At 37.0% G+C, this 25,481-nt stretch overlaps 1 protein-coding gene across 2 annotated transcripts in view; it reads right to left on the reverse strand.

Annotated features, from left to right (window-relative positions):
- LOC150104694 (N-acetylated-alpha-linked acidic dipeptidase 2-like) overlaps positions 1–25,481 on the reverse strand; it is a 346,412-nt gene that overhangs the window by 260,029 nt on the left and 60,902 nt on the right. For both annotated transcript variants that reach the window (XM_090395882.1, XM_090395881.1), the window contains exon 6: positions 14,317–14,506. In XM_090395882.1, coding sequence (XP_090252008.1) covers positions 14,317–14,506 — 190 coding nt within the window. The remainder of the gene's footprint in view (positions 1–14,316; positions 14,507–25,481) is intronic.

Consider the following 25,481-nt stretch of genomic DNA (forward strand, 5'->3'; position numbering starts at 1 on the left):
TGTTCTCTCCTGATCTCCCACCATTTTATGAAAAACCTCTTCGCCATTGATCCTATAACAGTCCCTTACCAACTTGTGCATCTCTATCATATCACCCTGCTTCCTCCTATCCACTGTACTGCAAATTGTATCTTCTCAACCTTCCTTCATATTCAATATTCCAGAGATCAGAGGTGAGTAACCTTAGTCACCTCTGGACCCCCTTTCCAACATCTCTTCATCCATTTGAAAACCAGGTGACCAAATCTGTGTACACAGTAGTCCATGTGTGGCCTAATCAGAGCCTTATACAATGGAACAAGAATCTCCTTACTTCTACAAGTCAGTGTCTGAATTGCCAGAATTAGTTGTGTTGTACTCCCAATTTTGGCAATATGCCCTCCAAATTTCAAATCCTTTCATCACTCCCACCCCATAAGATCTTATTTCCTCCACCTCCAACAATATATCCCCACTAAGCGTAACTTCTACATCCCACCTTTGTTTCCCAAATTTTAAAAACGTACATTTTGCAACACTGAACTTGCATCCTCACTCCCATGCCCATTCACTCAATCTATTCAAGTCAAAGGCCACAACATCTGCTCTACTCCTCATAGTTTGTCCCAACTTTGCATCATCTGCAAACAACTGAATATCTCCATCCAAATCTTTCCCAATATCACCAACATACAGGTTAAACAACAATGGTCCTAAAACAGATCCTTGAGACATACCACTAGCAACTTTGCTATGACTAAGGCATTTAAGTTGGTAAAGGATTGTTGCCAGGTTAATTGTGGAAGAAATTTTTCATAGAATGGGAGAAGAGAGTAGAACAATGGGACATACCTGGAAGCTGTATAATGAGAATGTGAAGCCAGGCATAAGGAGCAGGTTCCTTGCATGGAGAGTTATAATCCATTGGCTGACATTGTGGTAAATGAAGATGCAATGAATGAGTTTAAAGCATGGACTTTGTGTGTAACAGTGTTTGCCTCCTACGATGAATCTTCGACTCCATGGAGGTGTTAATCAGTGGTGGCCGGTGAAATTTTAAGTGGGGAGGTGCTGCCTATACAAAATAAAAATACTTTTTTTCCTAATTAGTAACCAATTTACTGTAGATTTCTTTATTAATAAACTGGTTACTGATTAAGAAAAAAAAATTATTTTTTTTTTATTTTGTATAGGCAGCACCCCCACTTAAAATTTCACCAGCCGCCACTGGTGTTAATGGTGTTAATAATAATAATAATAATTCCTGATTCAGGATTCAGCTCCCTATTCCAGTTCCCTATTCCTTAGACCGGTGTATCTCAAAGTGTGGTATGCGTACCTCTCGAGGTATGTGAAAGGTGTTCAGGGGGGTACATTACTATGCATCACTAATGCATGGAATAAAATTTAATGTATCTGTGAAGTTCGAGATTGTAAAACATTCCTATTGTATCACTGAATAAGGTACAGAGACATCTGCAGGCTGTGTAATATGTTTCTCAACAAATAGTGCAATTAGAGATGAAAGGGATAAAAATGACACTAACTAATGAATCATATGTCCCCTACCACAGAAAATGCTGTATAGACTCAAGCAAAACTCTACTAGCCTACCATTGCTGTCTGTTTCAAGCTCTGCTTTCACTAGTCATTTGTGAAGGACTGTTCAGTAAATTCAGTAATTTTTTTAGCTTTCAAATTCTTAAGTATGGATCACTGGCTAAAGACTGGATTTATAAAATGCACAAAAGAGAGGAACACAGCAGATACAAGTAGCTGTAAGCAACATGAAAATGTTGATATTGTATCTGGATCAAATGAAATTGATAAGGGTGTGTCGTCTGATATCTCTAAAGAACAAACTAGATATAAGATGAAAAAACATCTTAAGTACGATATGAATTACTTGAAGTGTGGATTTTCATGGGCGGGAAATGAAGAGGAACCTATTCCATTATGTGTAATTTGCGGTGAAACTTTAAAAAATGAAAGCATGAAACCATCTAATTTAAATAGCCATTTCGAATTGAAACATAATGAATTTAAGGACAAACCTGTCGCATTTTTTTTTAAATAAATGAAAAAAATTTAAAAGAATCTCAAAAAATGATGTTGATTGCATCACGAGATGAAAATATGAAGGCTTTAGAAGCTTTGTATCATGTGTCGCTATTAATAGCAACAAGTGATGCAGCGGAAACAATTGATGAAACTTTGGTCAAGCCTGCAGCAAAAATAATAGCAGAAATTATGTTGGAGATAATGCAAAAAGATCTTTGATCAGATTTGCCTAACAAATAGTACTGTTCATCGAAGAATCACTGAAATGGCTGAAAATTATAAAACAAACATTGTTATCCGATATATGTAAGAGTCTTTGTCATTATGTTTTGCAGGCAGATGAATATACCGACATTACAAATTTTGCAAATCTTCTAGTGTTTGTTAGGTACGAAAAAAATCAAAAAATTCATGATGACCTTTTATATTGCCAACCCTTGCCAGAATATACAACAGGAGAAGAAATATTCAACAGTATAAATACCTTTATGCATCAAAACAAGCTTCATTGGAAAAGTTGTGTTGGAATAAGCACGGACGGAGAAAAATCCATGGTCAGATCTAAAAAAGGGCTTGTTTCAAGGATTCAAGCTGTTGCACTAGATGCAAAGTTAACACACTGCTGCATACACAGGGAGGCTTTGGCTACACATATGATGTCTACAGACCTAAGAAAAGTTCTTGATGAAGCTGTAAAAACATAAATTATATTAAAGGCCGTCCTCTAAATGCCAGACTTGTCTCTCAACTTTGCAAAGAAATGGGAAGCAACTATACACAACTTCCACACCGATGTTCGTTAGCTTTCTCATGGAAAAGTCCTTATTCGTTTATTTTATTTGAACTTCGGAATGAACTACAAGTTTTTCTTGATGAAAAGTTTGAATTGAAAAAGGTTATATAATTGGAAATGGCTCAGTCAATTAGCATACCTGCAGAAATATTTACTGTATTAAATAGTCTTAATTTACAAGGCAAGGAAATTTCTGTATTTCATGCTCAAAATAAAAAAAGTGAACGTCACATTAGCAAAGATGAAGTTATGGCAAAAGCGGGTTGGTAATGGAGAATTTGACGGTCATCATTTCCATCTCTTCATGAATTGCTCGCAAGTTCAAATGAACAAATTGATGATGATGTGAAAATTACTATCATGCAGCATTTACAAAGCTTACATATGAATCTAGAAAAAGTATTTCCCTGAACTGGACATTAATATTGAGTGGATAAGATATGCTTTCAGTATCAACAAATCTATGCCAAAGGGTCTATCATCAACAGAAGAACAACTTTTAGAACTAGCTTTTGATGGTTTCCTATAAAATAAATACAGCGAGAATACGTTATCATCATTTTGGCTACAAATACAGAATGAATTTCCTGAATTAACAGATTCAAACCAAAGTTCCATAACCGCATCTGAGATTGAAATTAACAACTATAGAGCCAAATTTTGCTGAAATTTTATCCCACCATAAGCAATTTCACTCCTCTCATCGATGATAAATTATTTCAAGTAAAAATTTACAGTATCTTTATAAAGTTTGTTCTATTAAAAATAAATCATATTTTTTGTTTACATGTATATCTAAATTCAAATAAAACAGACATTTACGATGAAATATATTTTATTTATTTATTATTTATGATTATTATTTTGATAAGGAGGGGGTACTTGGTAATAATGAAAATTTAAGAAGGGGTATGCAGATATCTGAAGTCTGAGACACACTGCTTTTGACTACTCCCAGCTAACACCCTATCTTCATGCTACATAAAGTGAGTCTATTATATGTGTGCACGTGTTCTTGCCTGATCCCTGTATATGCTTGATGTGTCTGTTTGTGAGATGCCTAGAGTTATTCCTAAATCTAGTGTTTTCCAAGAAGGAAATTCTGCTCCCTATATACAAAACTGGATAAATCATTTTTGGCTGAAAAAGTATTTTCTTTCAGGTTGAAGTTTCTGATGTCAGAAATGAACCTGTGTCTTTTCCGACCAAAGGATATACATTGTGCCATCAGATTGTGCTACAGTGGCTCTGAGGGAAAAGGCTGGCGAAAACAGTTTGGTAGTTAATGGTTAGCAGTAAATTAAGAGCTATGGAACTTTGGTAGATGAAGAGATATGCATTACCCTTTTAAATCTTCTTCTTTTCAGCATTTTAGTTCTAGAGAGTCCTGGTGTCGGCTGCTAGGACAATTTTCTTCGATTTATTTCTATCTTGGGCATCCCTCCTTTCCACTCCAACTTCTTCCATATCCCTTTTGATGTTTTCCCATCTTTTCCTTGTCTTACCCTTTTTCTTCTCTTATCTTTCACTTCCATTGTTGTGACTCTCTGAATTGGGTGGTCTACCAGTCTTCTCCATACATGGCTGGCCCATCTCAATCTACTTTCTCTCACTTTGTCACTAATTTTTCTAACCCTCATCTCCTTCCTTAAATCTTCGTTCCTCCTATGCTCTTTCCGTGATGTTCCATTTACCCATCTTAGCATCCTCATCTCTGTTCTTTCTAACCTGTTCTTCCTGAGTTCTCTTTCTTGCCCATGTCTTGCTCATGCTTTCCTGCTCCAAACAACAAGGCTGACCTAATGGCTGATTTATATATACTTGTTTTTACTATTTTCAGTCCATTTTTGTTGCATATCACTCCTGACATCTCCTTCCATTTAGTCCAATCTGCCTTAAATCTTTCTCTGACTGCCAAGTTACATGAGCCTTCTTTCTCTATGATTGATCCCAGGTACCTGAAATGGCAACTCCTTTCAAGATACCACCCTCTCAAGATACTAATTTCTTCATGTCCTTGCCTCTCACTAACCATTACTTCAATTTTCTTAGTATCTATCTTTAGACCTGCATTCTCCAAGGTATTTTGCTACTCTATAAAACTCTTTTGGGCCTTCTCTATAATTTCAACTGAGATAGCCAAGTTATCTGCAAATAATATATTCCATGGTGTATTTCTGGCTACTCCTTCACTGAGTGCAAGTAATAATAGTCACAAATAGGAACAGGTTCAGTGCTGACCTGTGATGCAAGCCCACTTTGATGTTGAAAAATTCTGTTTTTCCAATGCTCGTTTTTACTGCTGCCTCGGTGTTTTCATACATTACTTTTATAATCATTACTAATTTTTCTGTTACACCCTCCCTCAGAAGGATGGATGTAACAGAAAAATTAGTAAAGATTTGGCTAGACTAAAACTAGCTAAACAAAAGTCATGAGAAGACTTCGGTAAGAATATAGAAAACAAATATCAGGAAGGTGGTACAATATTATTATTATTATTATTATTATCCAGGCCTCCAAGGAGTCAAAAGACTCATCATGGGAGGTCCTTCCTAAGAAACACAAAGTCTATCAAGACTCATCGAGGGGAGGGCCCCCCCCCCCAAGAAACACAAAGTCTATCATACCACTCCTTAAACTCATTGACCGCTCTCACTCTCACCACTCCATCAGGCAATGCATTCCATGGTTCAACCACCCTCCATGAAAAGAAATCACTCCTCACCCTCTTGCTCATGGTTTCCTTTCGTAATTCTTAAGTGATCAGAAGAGGCCATCCTTTTCGTAAAAGGGATGGCCTCTTGTGATCACTCCTTCCCCCCTGTTCAACCAAGCGAAAGAACTCCCCGGTGTCAACCCTGTAACCACCTTTCAACAGTTTAAAACACCCAATCATATCACCTCTCCTTCTTCTATCCACCAAACTCTGGAGTCCACATTCCCTCAGCCGATCCTCATAACTAACATTGTACAGTACTAAAACCATCTTTGTTATCTGCCTCTGTACATTTTCCACAGTTAATTTATTCCCTTCAAATCCTGAGAACAATCCTGGGACCAAATCTGAGAACAATAGTCTAAGTGTGGTCTGATAAGAGTCTTATACAACGGAATGATAAACCTTTTATCTCTGCAGGTCAATGTCCTTCTCATTATTGCAGCACTCCTCCATGTTACCTTCACCACCTTTGCAATATGATCCCTAATTTCACGTTTCTATCAATCATCAATCCCAGATCAATTATCTCTCCTACTTCCTCCAGTTTAACTCCTCCCATAGAGTATGCAGCGTCCCATCGATGTGTCCCAAACCTCAAGTCCTTACATTTCGCTGCATTAAACTGACATCCCCATTCATTTGCCCATCTATCTAGATTATTCAAATCTTCTTGCAGGGCTGCCACATCTGCACTATTACTAATAATCCTTCCCAGCTTCACATCATCCGCAAACAACCGAATATCCCCTTGCAATCCATGGACAATGTCATTGATATAGAGATTAAACAATATAGGTCCCAGTACGAAGCCCTGTGGGACCCACTTGTAACCCCCTGCCTCCTTGAAACTGACCCACCATACACAACTCTCTCTGATACTTATCGGGAGCCAATCCTGAATCCGGTTAACCAATCTGACATCCAGACCCATGTGCTGCAACTTAAATATCAGCTTATCATGTGGCACCCTGTCAAATGCCTTCACTAAGTCTAAGAAAATGGCAGTATATGCCTTTCTCTCATCTAATGCTCTTCTTTATTATAAAAGGCAAGCATATTGCTAAAACAAGAGCACCCCTTCAAAAATCCATGTTGATTCTCACAGATAACATTACCCTCATCTGCCCAACACTGTATATGGTCCCTCACTACTTTCTCCAAGATCTTAACAACTATTGATGACACACAAACTGGCCTATAATTAGACACTTCCAGTCTGCTACAGCCCTTATGCAATGGCACTATCTTACCTCCTTTCCATTCCATGGGCACCTTTCCCACAACCAGACTTTCAATGAAAAGCCAGGTCAAAGGCACTGTCAGTTCCCTAGCACATTCTCTCAAAACTCGTGGTGAAATACCATCCAGTCCCACAGCTTTACTGACATTTAGAGTACTCAGTATTTGAGACACACTCTCCTCCTGTACCTCTAAACCTCGAACCTGCCCTATCCCTCAAGTATTAAAACTGACTCCTCCAGGATGAAATACTCCAATAAAGTGTTCAATGAACAATTCCACTATGTACTCTGCATCAGTCACTCTATTCCCATTTTTATCCCATAATATCATTCTTCCACAGTCATTTCTCCTCTTACTGGCCACATAGCTAAAAAATTCCCTAGGATTTTCTTTAGATCTTAGAGCCAATCTCCTCCCATATTCCCGTTTCGCCTTCCTTACCATACTAGTCACTCTTCTGGCCTGTGTCTTATATTCTTCATGAATCTTCTCTTCACCTGTCTCCTTATATCTCTTCCATAGCCTCTTTTTCACGTGCGATTCCTGTTTAATATTGTTTGTTATCCACTTTGCTCCAAATTGTGTCCTCTTCTTCACTCGTGGTATACAACTTACTATTGCTGCTAACAAATATTCTTTCACAATTTCCCATGTGCTAATGATATCCTGGCCTTCCAATTCCTCCCTCCATGAAACTTCCCCAAATTGGCAGTTTAGATCAGTGGTCACCAAAGGGGTCGATATGACATTATTAGGGGTCAATTTGGGCTCAAGGGTTGATTGGAGGTCGACAGAAAAATATAAGACATCATTGTATGGGTAATATTTAATTCGGTTAACTTGAATTACCTCCATGACAAAAGACATGGAGGTAATGACAACACAATTAAGAGTGAATTGTGGGATCAGTACCTCCATCTTACAGGTCCAAGGACTTGTAAGATGGAGTAAGGTCATGAAAACAGTTACTAAGGCCAATGAAGTAGGCCAAAATGATGTATTTACCAATAAATGGATGTTGGTGGTTCCTGCCAGCCGGTGCAGTGGGAGTGAGATTGCAACACACACGTGGTTCTTGTTTACTGATACTTACAAGTATTCGATCCCAGTCTCACTTTTGCGCATCGATATACAAGTGAGCGTTAATGTTCTAAAATTCATCAACATACATATTATAATTCAATCGTTATTCATTCACGAACTAAACTTCTCTATGTTGAAGAGTTCAGCAGCGCTGGTAGTAATACCAGTGATATTAATACCAGTAGTTTATTAATATCACTAGTAATACCAGTGATATTACTAGTGATAGTATTAGTAGTAGTAATAGTAATATAATAATATATACTATATTATACATACAATAAACACTGTAATTATAAAATAAACAATCTAAAAACTCACATAAGTGTCTTTTTTTGCTTGTCCTATCATAATTACGTAATAGTAAAATATAGGGGGTCGATAAAAAGTCAAGAAATGCTTGAAGGGGTTGATGGGCAAATGACTTTGGCGACCCCTGGTTTAGACTATTATAATCACCTGCCTTATAATTCCACATACGTTCCCGTCTCTTTGATACTCCTGCATGTCTATTCATTTTCCAAGTCAAAACCATATGGTCCCTCTCTCCAACTGGTGGGAGAGATGTCATCTCAGTTATTATCAACTCTTCTGATGCTATAACCAAATCCAAAACTCTTGAACCTCTTGTTCCCTCTATTACATGTTGCCTAATACATTTGTCTCTCGAGAATTCTAGAAATTCCATTCCCTTATTGCTACATGCATCTTCTTCTCCCCAATTTATACTACTGTAGTTAAAATCTCCCATAACAACCATTCTTCTTGCACTTGCCAAACTCAACTGTCTAAACATCTTCTGGTCCTCACCCTCTGTGCTCCTGGGTCTGTAGCAACACCCCACTATATATCCTATCTTGCCCACCTCTACCTCACCATATGCTTTCAAAATCATTGGTGTCACTGCTTTCCAAAGCCTCCACTCTTAGAGGACATAGGTCATCACTTATCATAAGCAGTACTCCACCACCACCACCACGCTTTCCCTTCCTATCCTGCCGAAAAATACTGTACCCAGAGACTTCTATTCTTTATTATATCCTCTTCTGTCAACCACGTCTCAGTGATCCCAATAATTTTTGGCCCAGGCTGATGCTATTTGCACCACCAATTCCTCTCCCTTATTCCGGATACTCCTGGCATTAGTATAAAGCATATAATTGTCGTTATTTCTATACCCAGCATTATCCCCTCAAGACTCCACTGGGTTCAGTGTTACCTGATGTCTTCCCCCTTCTCCCAAGTAGCCATTCCCACAAGAGGCCACACCTGCTACCATCCTCCCTGGGACACACCGACTCATTCAGAACAGCAATCTCTCCAGATGCCTACATCCTTCCTCATGTAAATGTAAGCGGTCTCTTGCATACAATTCCTCTCTGTCTTCAAACGCACTTCAAGCATCCACATATTCCAGTCCTCTCTAGCTATTATGTCATTCAATATTACTGCTCTTCTGCTCAGCTCATCATTAGTATACCTTGGCAACACGCACACTATCTTTCCTCTCTCTATCTTCTTCTGTACAGCCTCAAGCAAAAATCTCATCTCTCTCTCACAGCCCAATTTACATTACCTCTCAAGTCATTTGTTCCTACCATCACAATCATCTCATCCACCCTTTCACCTCTCTTAATATCCATAGTCACAGTTTCTATCATTCTTCCTGGCAAACACTCCTCAAGCATCCTATCTTGAACACCACGGATCATCGAGTCCCCATAATTATACCTCTTACCATTCCCTCTCTCTCTCCTATTGTTTCCATTCTGGAGTAATATTCTGGAGACTATTGTAAAAAAATTAGAAATGGAGGAAAGAGCACTGTAAAAGAAATCAGAGATGATAAAGGTGACGAGAAAACTGAAGATAAGGATTTTTTGTATTTCTGTAAGCTCTCTGGTCAAATTTCATACGAAACTTTCATAGTTTCTGCTTTGAAATAATGTGGGATTTAATATCCACTTGATTTATGTAATGAAGATAAAGATATTCTAGATGTCTAGAGTAATTACACTGAAAGATTGCCAAATGAAACAAGCAGTGTTAGCACAATGGTAGAAAACACTTGCCAGGAATGCAACCAGTAACATATATCAATACTTGAAGTGGAGAAAATCATCAAAAACCTGAAATGAGTATAACACTCCATATAAAACTTTTATATGGAGGTATAAAAGTTTTATAGTGGCTGCCTGCATAATTCAGAAAGTTTGATCAGGGAGTTGAATTCCATATGATGTAGCAGAGCTCTCAAAGCATCCATCTATATAAAGGGAAATAGTTTCTGACCACTGGAATGTTGAGTACAAGGAAAGATTGAGATGTAATTTGCAGAGTCTGGTGGGACAGGAGGAAGAGAGGAGATATGATAGAGACCTACAAGTTGGTAAGGGGTTGTTATAGGATTAATGCTGGAGAGGTTCTGCAGAAAATAGTGGGAGATCAGGGGAGAACCAGAGGTCATCCCTGGAAACTGTATAAAGAGGGTGTGAGTAGGGAGTGAGAGGCAGGTTTTTTCGTGTAGAGTTGTAAATGATTGGAATGCCTTGACTGAGAGTGTGGTGTCTGCACGGAGTTTGAGTGAGTTTAAGACATGGTATGATGAGCTATGTATGTGATAAAACTCCCAGATGAGTCGTTAACTCCATGAGGTCTTGGGGTAGTAATAATAATAATAATAATAATAATAAAGCTGAATGTGAGAATTACAGAGGAATTTTTCTACTAAGTGTTCCTGGTGAGATTTATGCAAGTATACTTGAGAAATGGCAAAGAAAAACTGTAGAAAGAAAGCTGGATTCAGATCAAATAGAGATTGTCAGGAACAGATTTTCACTTGAAAATCATAGGAATATTATTATTATTATTATTTACAACCTCTCCATGGAGTCCGGACACTCATTGCAGAAGACCCAAATCAACTATCATACACACAAATTCTATCATACCTCTCTCCTTGAATCCATTTACCGTCAGGGACCCACAACCAATTCTGGTAATCCATTGCACTCACTCATCATGCAAAAATTCTGGTCCATACACCCCTACTAACTACACTCTTACACAACTTCCATGGATGGCCCCTAGTTCTCTGACTATTTATCACATACTGAAAAATTTCGCTTGCATCAATTTTATAAAACCCTTTTAATATCTTAAAAGTTTCTATCATGTTCCCTCTTTTCTGCCTATCAACTAAACTTTGTAACAGACAGCCCTTCAACCTATTCTCATAGGGAGTATTCCACAGACCTGTCACATCTTGGTCACTCGTCTCTGAATCTTTTCAACCACCTCCTAGTCCCCAAGAAACCCAGGTGACTAAATCTGTGCACAGTGGTCAATATGTGGCGGAATTCATAGCCTTATAAAGAGGGAAAATAACTTTTGCAATATGTTCTCTGAACTTAAACTATTTGTCCACCATTATACCCAAGTCCCTAGCCTCATCAATTTCCTGTAAACCAATACCATTAATATGACACACCATATGCAGCCTTTTCAACCCGAAGTGCATTTTGCAGCATTAAATTGACAATCATTATCCTTTGCTCACAATGCCAATTTATTTAAATCATCCTGCAGGATATCTACATCACCTATAACAACTATTCCTCTCCCCAGTTTGTATCATCAGCAAACAACTGAATATCCCCTCTTAAATCTTTCCCTATGGTCATTGATATACAAATTAAAGAGTAGTAATCCTAGTAATGAACCCTGAGGTACTCCACTAGTCACCATCATTCTCCTAGACTACACTCCACCATATACTACTCTCTGGTGTCTGTCCATCAGCCATTCCACCTATCCAATACTACCAGCTTCATATCCATTCCCATCCTCTCCAGTTTTGTTAATAGTTTTCCATGTGGTATTCTGTTAAATGCCTTAGCAAAGTTGAGCAGTATCATGGTGTAGCCATTACTTTTATCCAATTCTGCTGTCACTTGATTATAAAATGTGAATAAGTTAATAAGACAGGACTTACCTTCTATAAAGCCATACTGTCCACTATAGAGTATTGCAACACTATCCACCTACTGTTGTATTTTACCTTTCACCAACTTTTCAAATACTTTAACAACTACACCTGATATATTAATTGGTCTGTAGTTTGCTACCTCTGTCTTGGAGCAACCTTTATGTAATGGAACTATCTTACTCTCATTCCACTATCTTGGAACCTTGAAAGAGCTGAGCCTTAGATTGAACAACTTCATCAGAGGCAATGCCAGTTCTCTTGCACATTCACATAGTACACAGACTGATACTCCATCCGGTCCCACTGCTGTTCACATTCATATTTTTTAATATGCTGAACACCTGTTTCATCTGTAACATCAGCAACTATAAAATCACCACCTGGATGATACACCTCTGCAAAATGATTACTCAGCAACTGAACTATTTCTTTTGGTTCTGTCACCTTCCTACAATGAGCATTGTTTAAAGTCATTCTACCATAGTCAATTTTCCTCTTACTTGATACATAACGAAAAAACTCTTTGGGGTTTACTTTGGCCTGTTTAGCTAATTCTCTCTCATGGTTTGATTTGGCCTTCCTTACCATACTAGTCATCCTTTTTGTTTGCACTTTGTACTATTCATGAGTATGCTGATCATTTTTTTTATATTTCCTCCACAATGTTTTCCTTTTTTGCAGTTCTTGCTTTATATCCCTACTCATCCACTTAATTCCAACTTGGTTTATCCTCTTGACCTTGGGTATGCAGTCTGATACTGCTACTCTCAAGCAATCTCTGACCACTTGCCATGCACTAGTGACATTCTTTCCTTGTAGCAATATACCAAGTATTTGTATTTAAGTTTTGTTGATCTGGAAAAGGAATATGACAAGGTGATAAGAAGAAAGCTCTTCAAAATTCTATAGTTATATAGGGTAAATTGGACATTTATCAGCAATACATAGTCTCTATTTGAGCTAAGTCAACTGTTAGAATTGAATGAGGATGATTTGATGATTTTGATTTAAATCAGGTGTTCAAGATAGGTGCACACGTGACAAATGAATGGATCACATTATGAAGGAAAGTGGTATTAAATATGACATCAAAATTTGCGATGCTAATCATAGTTCTTTTACTTTAACAGGAATGTGTCAGCAGAGCTAATTTCAGATGGTATGGTCACTTAAACAGAATGGGAGGCAAGATTATCAAATCAAATGTTCTTTGCTATGATGGAAAGATAAAGACCCTGAGGCAGACCAAGATGTAGGTGGATTGATACAGTAAAAAAGTACCTTAGAAGACATAAGATTAATTTGGGAGAAAATTGTTGATCAGAAGTTAGTAATGGTGTAACTCTTTCATGTAGCACTATCATAATATCCTGTACATCCCTCCCTCAGAATACACATCAGGAATTTGATGATGATCTTCTTGATCAGGGATGACATTTGACAGGTTAAGGAATGGAAAAAAGTTGGTTAAGGCCATAATTCAGGAAGGGTGGATGGGGGATGTGATACTCTATGAAGATCTGCCTATGCAATAGGCAAGTCTTGCCTCAGTAATTTACTCACTTTCTATAATTCAAGCTTGTACGTTGAAGAACCCCCCCCCCGACGTAGTGAAAAGAAAGTTATTCCCTATTATAATGCTTTAATATGACCACATCTGAACTAATCTGTAGAGATTTGTCATCTGGGTTTCCTGGGAATGATGAAATGGCAAGTGCCCAGAAATGAGTGACCAAAGTGGAATATCTCCTATGAGGTCAGATTGAAGATTTGTAGGTTACAAAATTTGGTTAATAGGTGGAAAAGAGAAGATATGGTAGAAACACATAAGTCACTAAAGGGACTTTACAGCAAAAATATAACCACATCTAGGGTGTGATTATCAAGGACATAAGGATTATATTTTTTGCTTTGAGAATGGTGAATGAATAGAGCAGTTTGCCAAAGGTGGCTCTGAGTTCTGTGTTAGAGAATGAGTTTATGTAGAGGTATGAGGCAAAGTGTGAATAATGATTAGTGTGGGTCTTCTGTGATGAGTCTTCAGACTTCGCAAGGCATTATTTTTCCTGTTCACTGTTTACAGACAAAGAGATCTGAGATGATTTGGGGATACTCAAGATTAAATCATTTATAGGAAATAGTTCAGCAACTGTTCATCTGTGCCTTTCCTGGAAAATTATAAAACAACATATACAAAAAAATACAAAAAAAAAACGAGTACTCCTAGTATAAAACAACATATACAAAAAAATACAAAAAAAAACGAGTACTCCTAGTATAAAACAACATATACAAAAAAATACAAAAAAAAAAAAAAAAAAACAGTGTGCTCTCTCTCTCTCACACACACACACACACACACACACACACACACACACACACACACACACACACACACACACACACACACACACAATGTCAAGTAATAAATACTTAAATATCTCATACCCACTGATGGATATCCAGGAGTTAAAGGATCACCATTTCCAACCATTATGCTTCCCCTTTGCATAGCTGATTCAGGCATCCACATGGTATTAGGATATACATTTTCTGGTTTTGTTCCTTCCACAGCAACTTCCAACGGCTCCAAAAATAATATCATCCCAATGGCACCTCTTTCTTCAGCATTCTGAACCTAGATTATATCATATATATCTAAAACTGTAGTCACATGATAAAAAAACGGTTATGTGTATTTCCATATAAAGACTGATCAGAAAAGATTATTGCCTAATATACACAAAAAATAATAAATAATAATAAAAATAAAGATCTTTTTCAACTTAAAAAAGAATTAAGTCAATAAGCATACTCTAGAAATGTTTCAAAAGTTTTATCACTTCTGTATTCAACTCAATCAACAATATTCAGTCACTGAAAAACTTAGAGGACAATAACTTTCTGATCAATCTCCGTATAAGCCCTATTCAAATTGTAGAAATTAGTCATGTCAGTGTTTTGAAAAAAATTACTATATGAAAAAATGTGATGAAATAATTAATTTAGTACCTAAATATTGATTAATATTTTGCTAGCTTAAGCCAGCATTGTGTACGCACTTGAAAGATACATACACAAATGCAAACTAAAATGACCTTTAGAACAGACAGTTGCATGTTTGATGCTGGAGAGATGCACTCTTCATAGCAATTTTCTGCAATACTGGTGATCTTAAGTGGATGGGAAAATAAGGCAATGCCAAAATTTGCTTATAATGAAAACCAACAGTTCTGCTTCAACTTTCAGAGTGCTATAGACCACTTCCAAGAACAGCCTTCACAATGTAAAATATGATTTACAATACTTTAGCTTTCTTCCAACTGATGGAGCAATCTTTTTCAGAGACAGGCTATGCTAAAATTGGGTTGTCAGTACCATATCATCATTATCATCAGCCATTTACTGTCTAATGCTTAACGAAGACCTCCCCAAAAGTCCTCCATTCATTCTTATCCTTGAGCTTTTCTATGCCACTGAGTTCCTGCGATCTCTTTAATTTAATCCTTCCCACCATCTTTTTGGTCTTCTTGTAGCTCTCTTTCCATCTCTAGGATACCATCGTGATATCAACCATGTCTATTTTTGAGTGTCACTTTTTGCAATATGACCTGCCCATTGGCATTCGGATCATTTAATGGCTGTTATAATGTCTTTCACCCTAGTCTGAGATCTGATCCAAGTATTGTGCTTTCCATCTAGAATGTAATATGGAGTAATGATCTTTCCTTTTTCCTTTGGGTGATCTCAACTTGTTGGTCAAATTTTTGTTAAAGTACATATTTCACTTCTATATGTCATGACCAGAAGTATAGAACGTTGAATAATTTTCTTTTAAGGAAGATTAGGATGTTTCCTTTGAGTGCTTCACAGTGTTTTCAAAGGCTATCCAACCAAGTTGAATTCTACATATAATCTCTTCTTCTTTAAAGTCATCCTCTACTACAGTGTTTCTCAAAGTGTGGTACGCATGCCCCTGGGGGGTATGCGAAAGGTTTTCAGGGAGTACATGGCAATTTTCGGCTATGCATCATTAACGCATGGAATCATTATATTTCTTAACAAAAACTATAGAAACTTTAGAGACAACTAGGATAAAAAAGGCACTGACTAATGAATCACATCTCCACTCCCACAGAAACTGCTCTATAGACTCAAGCAAAACCATATGTTGCTGGTGCAAATATGGTTTCGTTTGACACCACCCTGTCATGAACATGTTAAAACTAAGAAATACATAGCGAATGTGTTTCAGATATTATGGAATTTGGTTGAAGGGAATTAGCATTTCAACTCAACTGCTGAAATGCTAATTTGTCTTTGGTTTGTGCGATCTTTTGTTAATACCGCACCAATCATATGCACTTCTTCATAGTTGCTTTATGTATCTCAAGTCTTGTAAATAACTGGTAATTTTTGCTTGAAATAATGGGAAAGAAGATGAAGCTATTTGGGTAGATGACTTTAACGATGTACACAAGGAAACTGTTCTCGATGCCAAAAGTAACAATAGCGAGTAGGAGCTTCTTGGTAAGTCACACCAGTTTCAGTTTTTTTCTGAAAACTTTAGTTTCCAAAAATCCCTGCATATATCTCGCACCACGAATTTTTAGCTTTAATTTTGGGAAAAAAGTGCGAGTTATATTCGAGTAAATACAGTAATTTTTTTAGCTTCAAATTCTTAAGTATGGATCATTGGTTAAAGACTGGATTTATAAAATCCACAAAAGAGAGCAATATAGCAAATACAATAGCTGTAAGCAACAAGAAAACATTGATATTGCATCTGGATCAAATGAAATTGATAAGGGTGTGTAGTCTGACATCTCTAGAGAACCAACTAGGAAGAAGATGAAAAATCTTAGTAAGTATGATATGAATTACTTAAAACATGGATATTAATGGACGGGAAATGAAGAGGAACCTATTCCAAATTTTGTTCTATTAAAAATAAATCATATTTTTTGTTTACATGAGCATATAAATTCAAATAAAATAGACATTTACAATGAAATATACTTTATTTATTTATTTATTATCTGAGAAGCGGGGGGGTGGGGGTACTTGGTAATAATGAAAATTTAAGAAGGGGTACGTGGATGTCTGAAGTTTGAGAAACACTGCTCTACTGTGATCTTTTGTCCTAGGTAACATAGAGGGTACTATATCAATTTCCCGGTGTTCCATTTGTACTGGCTTTTTGGTAATGTATTTATTATACATTATTTTTTTGTTTTGTCCTTATTTATTTTAAATCTTTCTTTTTACTTTATGCAAATTCAGTGATCATTTCTTGAAGTTCTTCTGCAGTACCAGATATTTTTTATTTTCCTTCTTCCAGACTACAGTTATCTTATGTCTAAAACACTTAGTTATATTATTCCTTGCAAATTTGGTACTATCTCCCACCCACCCGCACCAAAAAAAAAAAAAAAAAAAAAAAAAAAAAAAAAAAAAAAAAAAATAGAGGGAATAAGCTTAGTAGTCTTTAATCTGTCTCAGGTGGATAGTTTTTAGCGGTTTGTACTGTTGTAATCATATGATATTTTAGAAGAAAGCCCAATTTATTTTCTGTGATTTTGATATACATTAGGAATAACCTGTCCAGAAAACAGGAATTCTGAAACCTTTATCCTCCAGAGAAGAGTTCATTTTGTCCTCAGGACGAGCACTACATCTAAAGACAGAAACTTAACATCAGTTAAGAAATTAACAATTAAAAATCTCTTGCCAAACTCCTTAAAAAAAAAAAAAAAAGCCTAATTTCTTAAACCAAATTATATATACACTATTTATCAAAGAAAGATCATACAGCTCCATGTAAAATAAACAGAAATAAGGGATATTAAAGATTCAGCCTTATTTTAACCTTATCTCTGAAAAGAACTAACACCAATTCAAAACAGCTGTCAATCTAGTGAAACCTTTATCAAAAGCACTAATAAAAGGCAAATATATGAATGTCTGGGCAGTGCATGTCTTTAGTGCAAGCTAAGGCAACTCTGATGCTGATAATTGGGGTAGGGGGGGGGGTACTCTCTGATCAAAATTTCCAAACTTTCAAAGTTTCTGCATTTGGGTATATTTGGGTTTGGAAATATTGTTGGATCTTTAATATCCTCTATTTCTATTTATATATACACCATATGTACTTTATATCCAAGGTAAAATTTGATAAATTAGGCCATCTTCTAAAATGTCACATCATTAGAACACTCCACAAACCACAAAACAAAGGTCTATATACCTGAAATTAATTAAAGACCGCTGAGCATCTTGTTCCTTTTTGAATGTTTATGGTATTCCACATGATGTGGTACCCAGTGTTTTGGACAGAGAAGATGAACTAAACTACCATGATCTGGAAGAAAGAACATAAAAAAATTTATATTATTATTATTATTGTTGTCCGCATGGTTAGTCTAGTGGCTTTGTGCTTTGCAACAATATGCCTGGGGAAGGAGTGTTCTAGGTTCAATTCCCATCGATGATGTGAGAAGCTTAAGGATCTTCCTTGGCCATAGCCAAGTTAGCCGGTCTTGGGCATGGACAGCAAGTTTTTTCCCACCAGTTTATCTGGGGTTTTTCATCCTGCAAGCAGGCAAACTGGCCCCTTTGAACACACAGGATACAGGTCATAGGATACAGTTACAGCAAGGAAGGCGATGGGAAAGCACCTTGCTCATAATCATTTCCCTAGATGGTGGTGTACATACAGCTGCCCCTAAACAGCTGAAAGGCTATATAACCACAACATTATTATTATTATTACATGCCACCTCAAAGAAGTCCAAAGACTTATCATGGAAGGACATGCTACACCATGTAGTTAGAGGATTATATAAACTCATCATCTCCTCTATTTAATCCTCCAACGAATATGATTACCATCAACACAAACTGGTCGTGGTAGGCAGCCATCTACTGTCTACCACCACCAACACTGTGGCGTGCAGTCAATATTTTGTCTGTAAATGGTGTGTGTGTGTGTGTTCTTGTGGATGATTTGCCTGTATGCAGGATGAAAAAACCTAATTTTCTGGGGGGGGGGGGAACCCTGCCACCTCTGTATGAGATCAGCTAACTCAACTTCAACTAATTCTTGATTTTCTCATGTGTTTGATTCACAATGAGAATCTAACTCTTTTTCATTTCAGGGCACAACATATTGTTTTTCCAATTACACTACAGAGGTTTAATAGTATTTATCAGCATTTCTCAACCTTTCTAAGCTCCAGGACCAGTAAAATGATTAAAACAATTCTATAGACCACTAAGTTTTATAATTTTTTTAAAAAAAACCTAGGTGGGGATTACTAACATTTGGGAAAAACTGTTCCATTTATAACATAATAAATCTATTATGTTATAAATGTATCATCATTGAACAAAGTTTCAATTTTTATTAAAACAAATTAATAATATGATATAATTATGTTACTACTTACTTTTAATGAGATGGTTGAGCTTCTCACCATTGCAGAGTTGCTGGATATCTGGGTCAATATTGATCAACTTCAGTCGAAGATTGGCACACACTAAAACGATTTCTGTATTTTGTTTTTATTTGAAGGGGTGATGAAAATCCTCTCTTACAAAGATAGGTTGTAGAAAACTGCATGTCGATTTTCATACTTCTTCAGATTATTCAGGAAATTGACTTCACGGTGAAGGTGAGATCCAGAATTGAGCCAAACCAAGATCACAGAATTGCATTTTAAGCCCATCACTCAAAAGGCTCAATTAACTGTTCTTTTTTCGATAAAGAAAGATCATGAACCCACGGAAATTTCTTATAAAAGTTATTATTATTATTATTAATGGATTTGGTGTGCAGAGACTTGAAACAGTGTTGTTGATGAAGTGGATGTGCAGAATCAGGGAAACTAGTTATTAAGGGGGGGGAGGCAGTTGAGTGTATGGATGTGTATAATTTGCCCGAGCAAGTACAAAGGACAACAAATCAGAATGGGATAGTTAGTATAAGGCATCAAAACAAGGGTGGGGCTAACGAGCTTCTGCATTTTATGTATACTAATGCCAGAAGTATTAGGAACAAGAAGGAAGAATTTTTGGTCTTGGTTGGCTCTTCCAGGCCACAGGTTACTGGCATTAGTGAAACATGGTTGACAGAACATGATATAGCTAGTGGGATTGAATGTGAGGATTATGGTGTGTTCAGGAGGGACAGGGAGAATAAAATGAGGGTGGGGGGAGAGTGTTATTGATGATAGCTGATGAACTGTAGCCAAGGAGAATAGAAGTTGAACTGGTGGATAGAGAAAATAGCACATTTAAGGCTATTTGGTGTGAGATTGAGGCTAGCAGAACAAAATATACAATTGGGTGCTGCTATAGACCAGGTGATGGAATAGATGGTGGGGATAGTATGCATAAGCAAATAGAAGCAATGAGTGGAAGGAGATAATTATTATGGGGGATTTCAACTATGGCAACATTGATTGGAAGGAGGAGAGAGCACACGTGAGGAAGGAATTGGATTATATGCAGTTATTAAGGGATAACTATCTGAGACAGCATGTAATGGAAAACACTAGGGGTTCGAGAGTGCTTGACCTAGTAATTGCATCTGAGAATTTGGCTGTAACGAGTATGCACACATTGCCGCCAATTGGTGAGAGTGATCATAGGGTCTTGACTTGGGAGGTGGCTAAATGTGTGGAATTTTCAATTAAGGCAGGGTACATGTGGAATTACCAGGCTGGTAAGTATGACAAGCTTAGGAGTTTGCTTGGTTTAGTGCCATGGTATGTAAAACTGCAAGGGCTGGATGCTGATAGTGCATAGGAGGCGGTTAAGGAGTGTCTGCAGGAGGCCACGGTCGACTGCATACCTAAAGTCCGAATAGTAAATCAAGTAAGGGTTAAATGGATGAATAACACCATTAAGCTTGAGCTGCAAAAAAAGAAACAACTGTGGAGAGAATTTAAGGAGAATGGTGACCTGCAGGCGCATGAACAGTATAGAGCGCAGGGCAGAAGGGTAAGGAGTGTGGTAAGAAAAGCAAAAGCGGATTATGAAAGAAAATTAGCCATGCAGGCTAATTTTCTTTCATAATCCGCTTTTGCTTTTCTTACCCAAACAATTTTTTCAATATGTTACAAGTAAAAGAAAAAACGTATACGGCAAAATGATTTTAAAGAATGCCGATGGTAGGGAGGTAACCGAATCAGCTGATATAGTGAAATTACTGAGCGAGCACTTTGCCAGAGTATATCATCAAGGTGGTGACATTGCAGGAATGACGGAACCAACAGCTTATATGGGAATTGTGGTGAATGAAGTGGAGATGAATAGTCTATTACAAAACCTCAATGTCTGATTGGATGGTATACCAGCTCGTGTCGTACATGAAGTGGCTAAAGAATTGTCAGTGCCCTTGACCATTTTGTTTAATTTTAGTCTCGGGTCTGGGTTAGTCCCGAGGGGGCGGAAAGAGGGGAAAATAGTTCCACTCTATAAAGGAGGTTCCAAGACTGATGTTGTAAATTACCGACCGATTAGCATATCAGGAATCGTTGTCAAGGTCTTGGAGAAAATAGTCAAGAGGAAAATTCAGGATTGGATAGATGAAAATGGGATACTGTATGGGGGACAGCATGGTTTTGTGAAGGGTAGATCATGCCTCAGCAACTTGCTCACGTTTTATAACACAGTGACAGCTGAAGCTGGATAAGGGTAATGGGTTTACAGTGATCCTACTGGACCTTGCTAAGGCCTTTGACATGATACCACATGGAATTCTAATTATAAACTGCAGCATATGGGGATGGATATAGGGTTGGTGAGATGGATAGGAGGGTGGCTGATAGAGAGATATCAGAGAGTGGTTTATTCAGGAGTAGAGTCCAAAAGACGGTTTGTGACTAGTGGTGTGCCGCAGGGTTCTGTTCTTGGACCACTACTGTTTAATTTGTTCATTAACGATATAGTAAAGGATCTGAGAGGAACTGTTCATTTGTTTGCTGATGATGCAAAGCTGGGTAAAGCAATAGTGAATGTACAGGATGTCAAAATTTTGCAGGATGATTTGGATAGTTTGGAGGGCTGTGCTAAGGAGAATGGATGTCAATTTAATGTGGCAAAATGTAAGGTTATGCAATTTGGGGTGAAAAGGTTTGCAGCAGTATACCACATTTTGGTGGAACTGTACTCCAGGAGATTGATGAGACCAGGGATTTGGGAGTGTTGGTGGATAGGGAGTTGAAGTTTAGGGGGGCACATCGCAAACGTGGCTAAATCAGCTCATCAAATCACTTGGTTGCTGAAAAATACTTGGATGTCATATGGGATATTGTTCCTCTGTATCGAGCCTTGATAAAACTATCTAGACTACTGTGCCCAGATTTGGGTGCCAGGGTTTCTTCTTGATGGGGGAAGAAGTGGAGAGGATCCAGAGGCGAGTGACTAAGATGATAGCAGGTCTATGGAATGAACCTTATGAGAACAGGTTGAAGATTTGTGGGTTGCAGAAATTAGTTGATAGGCAGATAAGGGGAGATATGATTGAGACATTCAAATTATCAGTAATTTGATTAATTCTATAAGATTAATTCAGAAGATATTTTTGAGAACAGGACTGGTGGTGGAGGACTAGGGGCTATCCATGGAAGCTGGGCAAGAGTGTGGTTAGCAAGGGTGTTAGAGCTAGGTTTTTTACTTGGAGAGTGGTGAATGAGTGGAATAAGTTGCCAGAGTCTGTTGTGGGTGCCATGACTGTCAATGAGTTCAAGGTGAAGTATGATAGATACTGTGTGAATGTTGAATAGTTGTTCTTGACATGATGTTAGGACCTCTCTCGATGAGTCTAAGGACTCCTTGGAGTTGCCCATTCTAATAATAATAATGTACCACTTCCAAGGACTCATCAAGGGAGGGCACCCACTCTACAACTCTCCACCTCTATCACTCATCTAATTCCCACAAATACCACTAGTATTTTCACAAACATCCTGTTTCAGAGTTTTGTGGTGGTCACAAACCCTTTCCAGAAACTCAGAATCAATAAAAATATCATTTTCCACTAAAAAGGATTCCAATATTGGAAAAGGTGCAAATTGTCTGTCTTTTACATAACTAATCCATAACACCAGTTTTTTCTCGAATGCCTTTATTTTGTCATAGGCATCAAGAACAGAAAGAATTTCCCTGAAGGGAAAGGATCTACTTCATTTAATTTCAAAAAAATGTCTGAAAGATAGGATAGTGTTGATAATCATGCTTTGTCAACAAGGAGTGATATAAAATCAGAATTACATTAATTTACAAACAATAAAACTTTGTGCCTTAATTGAAATAACCTTGTTAGTACTTTGCCCCTAGAAAGCCAGCAAATTTCAGAATGAAGCAAAAATTGTATATATTCACTGCCCATTTCATTGCAGAGTACTGAAAATAATTTATTATTTAACAGTCAAGCCTTGATAAAATTAACTAGCTTTACAGTGTTGTATACCACAGTTTTAATTCTGGTGGCATTCCTTTGGAGGCTAACGCTTCCCTATGTGTGAAACAATGTACCCAATTCGTATCCAGAGCTACTTCCTTGACCTTGGAAACAAGTGCCTGCCTGTAAGGGTGCACGTTCCATCCGAACAGAAGCCCCAAACATTTTTCCCATGGGATCCCTTTGTGTATTATGTAATTAGTGAGAGTGTGAAATATTTCTTCTCCAGTTGTTCAGGATGACAAAGTTCTATAAAACAGAATATCGTCATGAATGTTGTTATCATGCTATGTAGCACATTAACTGCACATCGTTTATAACATCAGTAGTCTCATCCATTTGTAACACATAATAAAGGCTCTGCTTAACTTTTTCAATTAGCTGAGATTCTACATCGCCTACCATATCATTAAATCTGTGACTGACAGTGTCATTTGAAAGAGGAATCAAATCAACATCTTTTAGTAACTTATTGCCAAACAGTTTTTACCACATCTTTTATAGCTGGAGGTAGTAAATTTTCCCCAATAGAATGAGGTTTCCCTGTTTTAGCTAAGCGCAAAGTTAAGAGATAGGATGCTTCCAGTGCCTTGCTATTAATTGAACATTAAATCAAATGATTTAATGTTCAATTAATTCAATTTAACTGAAAAAATTCAATTGGCTTATTTTTCACATTACAATGTTTAGCTTCTAAATTTCGGAGTTTCGCAGGTTTCATGCACTCATTCGACAACACTTCATAACACAAAACACATTGAAGTTTCTGTTCACCTTCATCTCCACACCAAGTAAACCCGAATTCCAAATATGAATTGTTATTTCCTACTGTCTTTTTTCTTTGAACTGCTTGTTTCTTCTACTTTAATAGTATCAGATTTACTCACCATTATAACACGTGTATCACAATTAGAGTTAGCATCACCTATTTCATTTGCTTTTCTTTTCAAAGTCCTAGTTCTAAGCCACTTTTCCATTATTAAAAAACATTTCCGAAAAATATATAAATACTCACTTAGAGCTTCTGAAGACATACTGAGCCTTGGTTGAAGGAGGAAAACCTTCAACAATAAAAATCAATAAACAACAACAATTGGTTGAAATGTGGATAACATATGTTTACTTCAAATCTGACAAAACAGCAAGGGAAGGAAGAAGCAATAAAACCATATTGTTATTCACTTCACCCCTCTTTTATTACTCATCATTCTGCTGCTACAAATTATTGTAGTAGCAGAATGTTCATTCCATGAACATTCGGTGATATTTGTGGTTTTTTTAAGTATCCATTTTATTTCAATAATTTTTACTTATGTATTCAATTTTAATTTGTTTTGTTTGGATAATTAAAAAATATATATATATATATTTATTTATTTAAGTCTACCTGTGGACCACCTGTCCCATCGTCATGGACCACAGGTTGAGAAACACTGGTATAGACACCCCAATAACACTGGTATTATCCTAGCCAGACTTAGATAAAAAAATCACTTCAACAGACAGAAGAAAGCTTAAGTTATTGCCTAAATCATATTTCAAATCAAAAACTTCTTGAAGCAGTTCAAGTCTTATAGGATCTTAAAAACTGAAACACAAACCTGATGGTTTGATTAAAAAAAAAATTATCACAGTACATTAGCTTTCCATGAATTTAAAAAAGCATTAATCAGAGAAGACTGTCATAAAGAAGTGCAACTTTCACATCACATCCAAAACTGAGCACAAAACTTCACATTTTCTAAGTCATTTAGCAAATGCAGCCTAAAGAGAATCCGAAACAGTTTTTTCAATATGCTGCAAGTAAAATAAAGAATGTATATGGCAGAATGATTTTAATGAATACTGATGGTAGGGAGGTATTTTTTTACTATTTTGACTGAATCAGTCAAAATAGTAGAATTACTAAGTGAACACTTTGGAAGAGTATATCATCTGGATGGTGATTTTGCAGGAATGAGCGAGCGAAAGGCTTATATGGGAAGTGAGGTAAATGAAATGGAGGTGCTTAGCATATTACAGAGCCTTAATGTGAATACAGCTGTGAGAATGGACAGTATACTAGCTAGAGTTTTATGTGAAGTAGCAAGGGAATTGTCAGTGATCTGGACCATATTGTTTAATATAAGTCTCAACTCTGAGTCAG

The sequence above is a fragment of the Typopeltis vanoorti genome, chromosome 7, assembly GCF_054136105.1.
Source record: "Typopeltis vanoorti isolate ZY-2024b chromosome 7, IOZ_Tvanoo_1.0, whole genome shotgun sequence".
Lineage (NCBI taxonomy): Eukaryota > Metazoa > Arthropoda > Arachnida > Uropygi > Thelyphonidae > Typopeltis > Typopeltis vanoorti.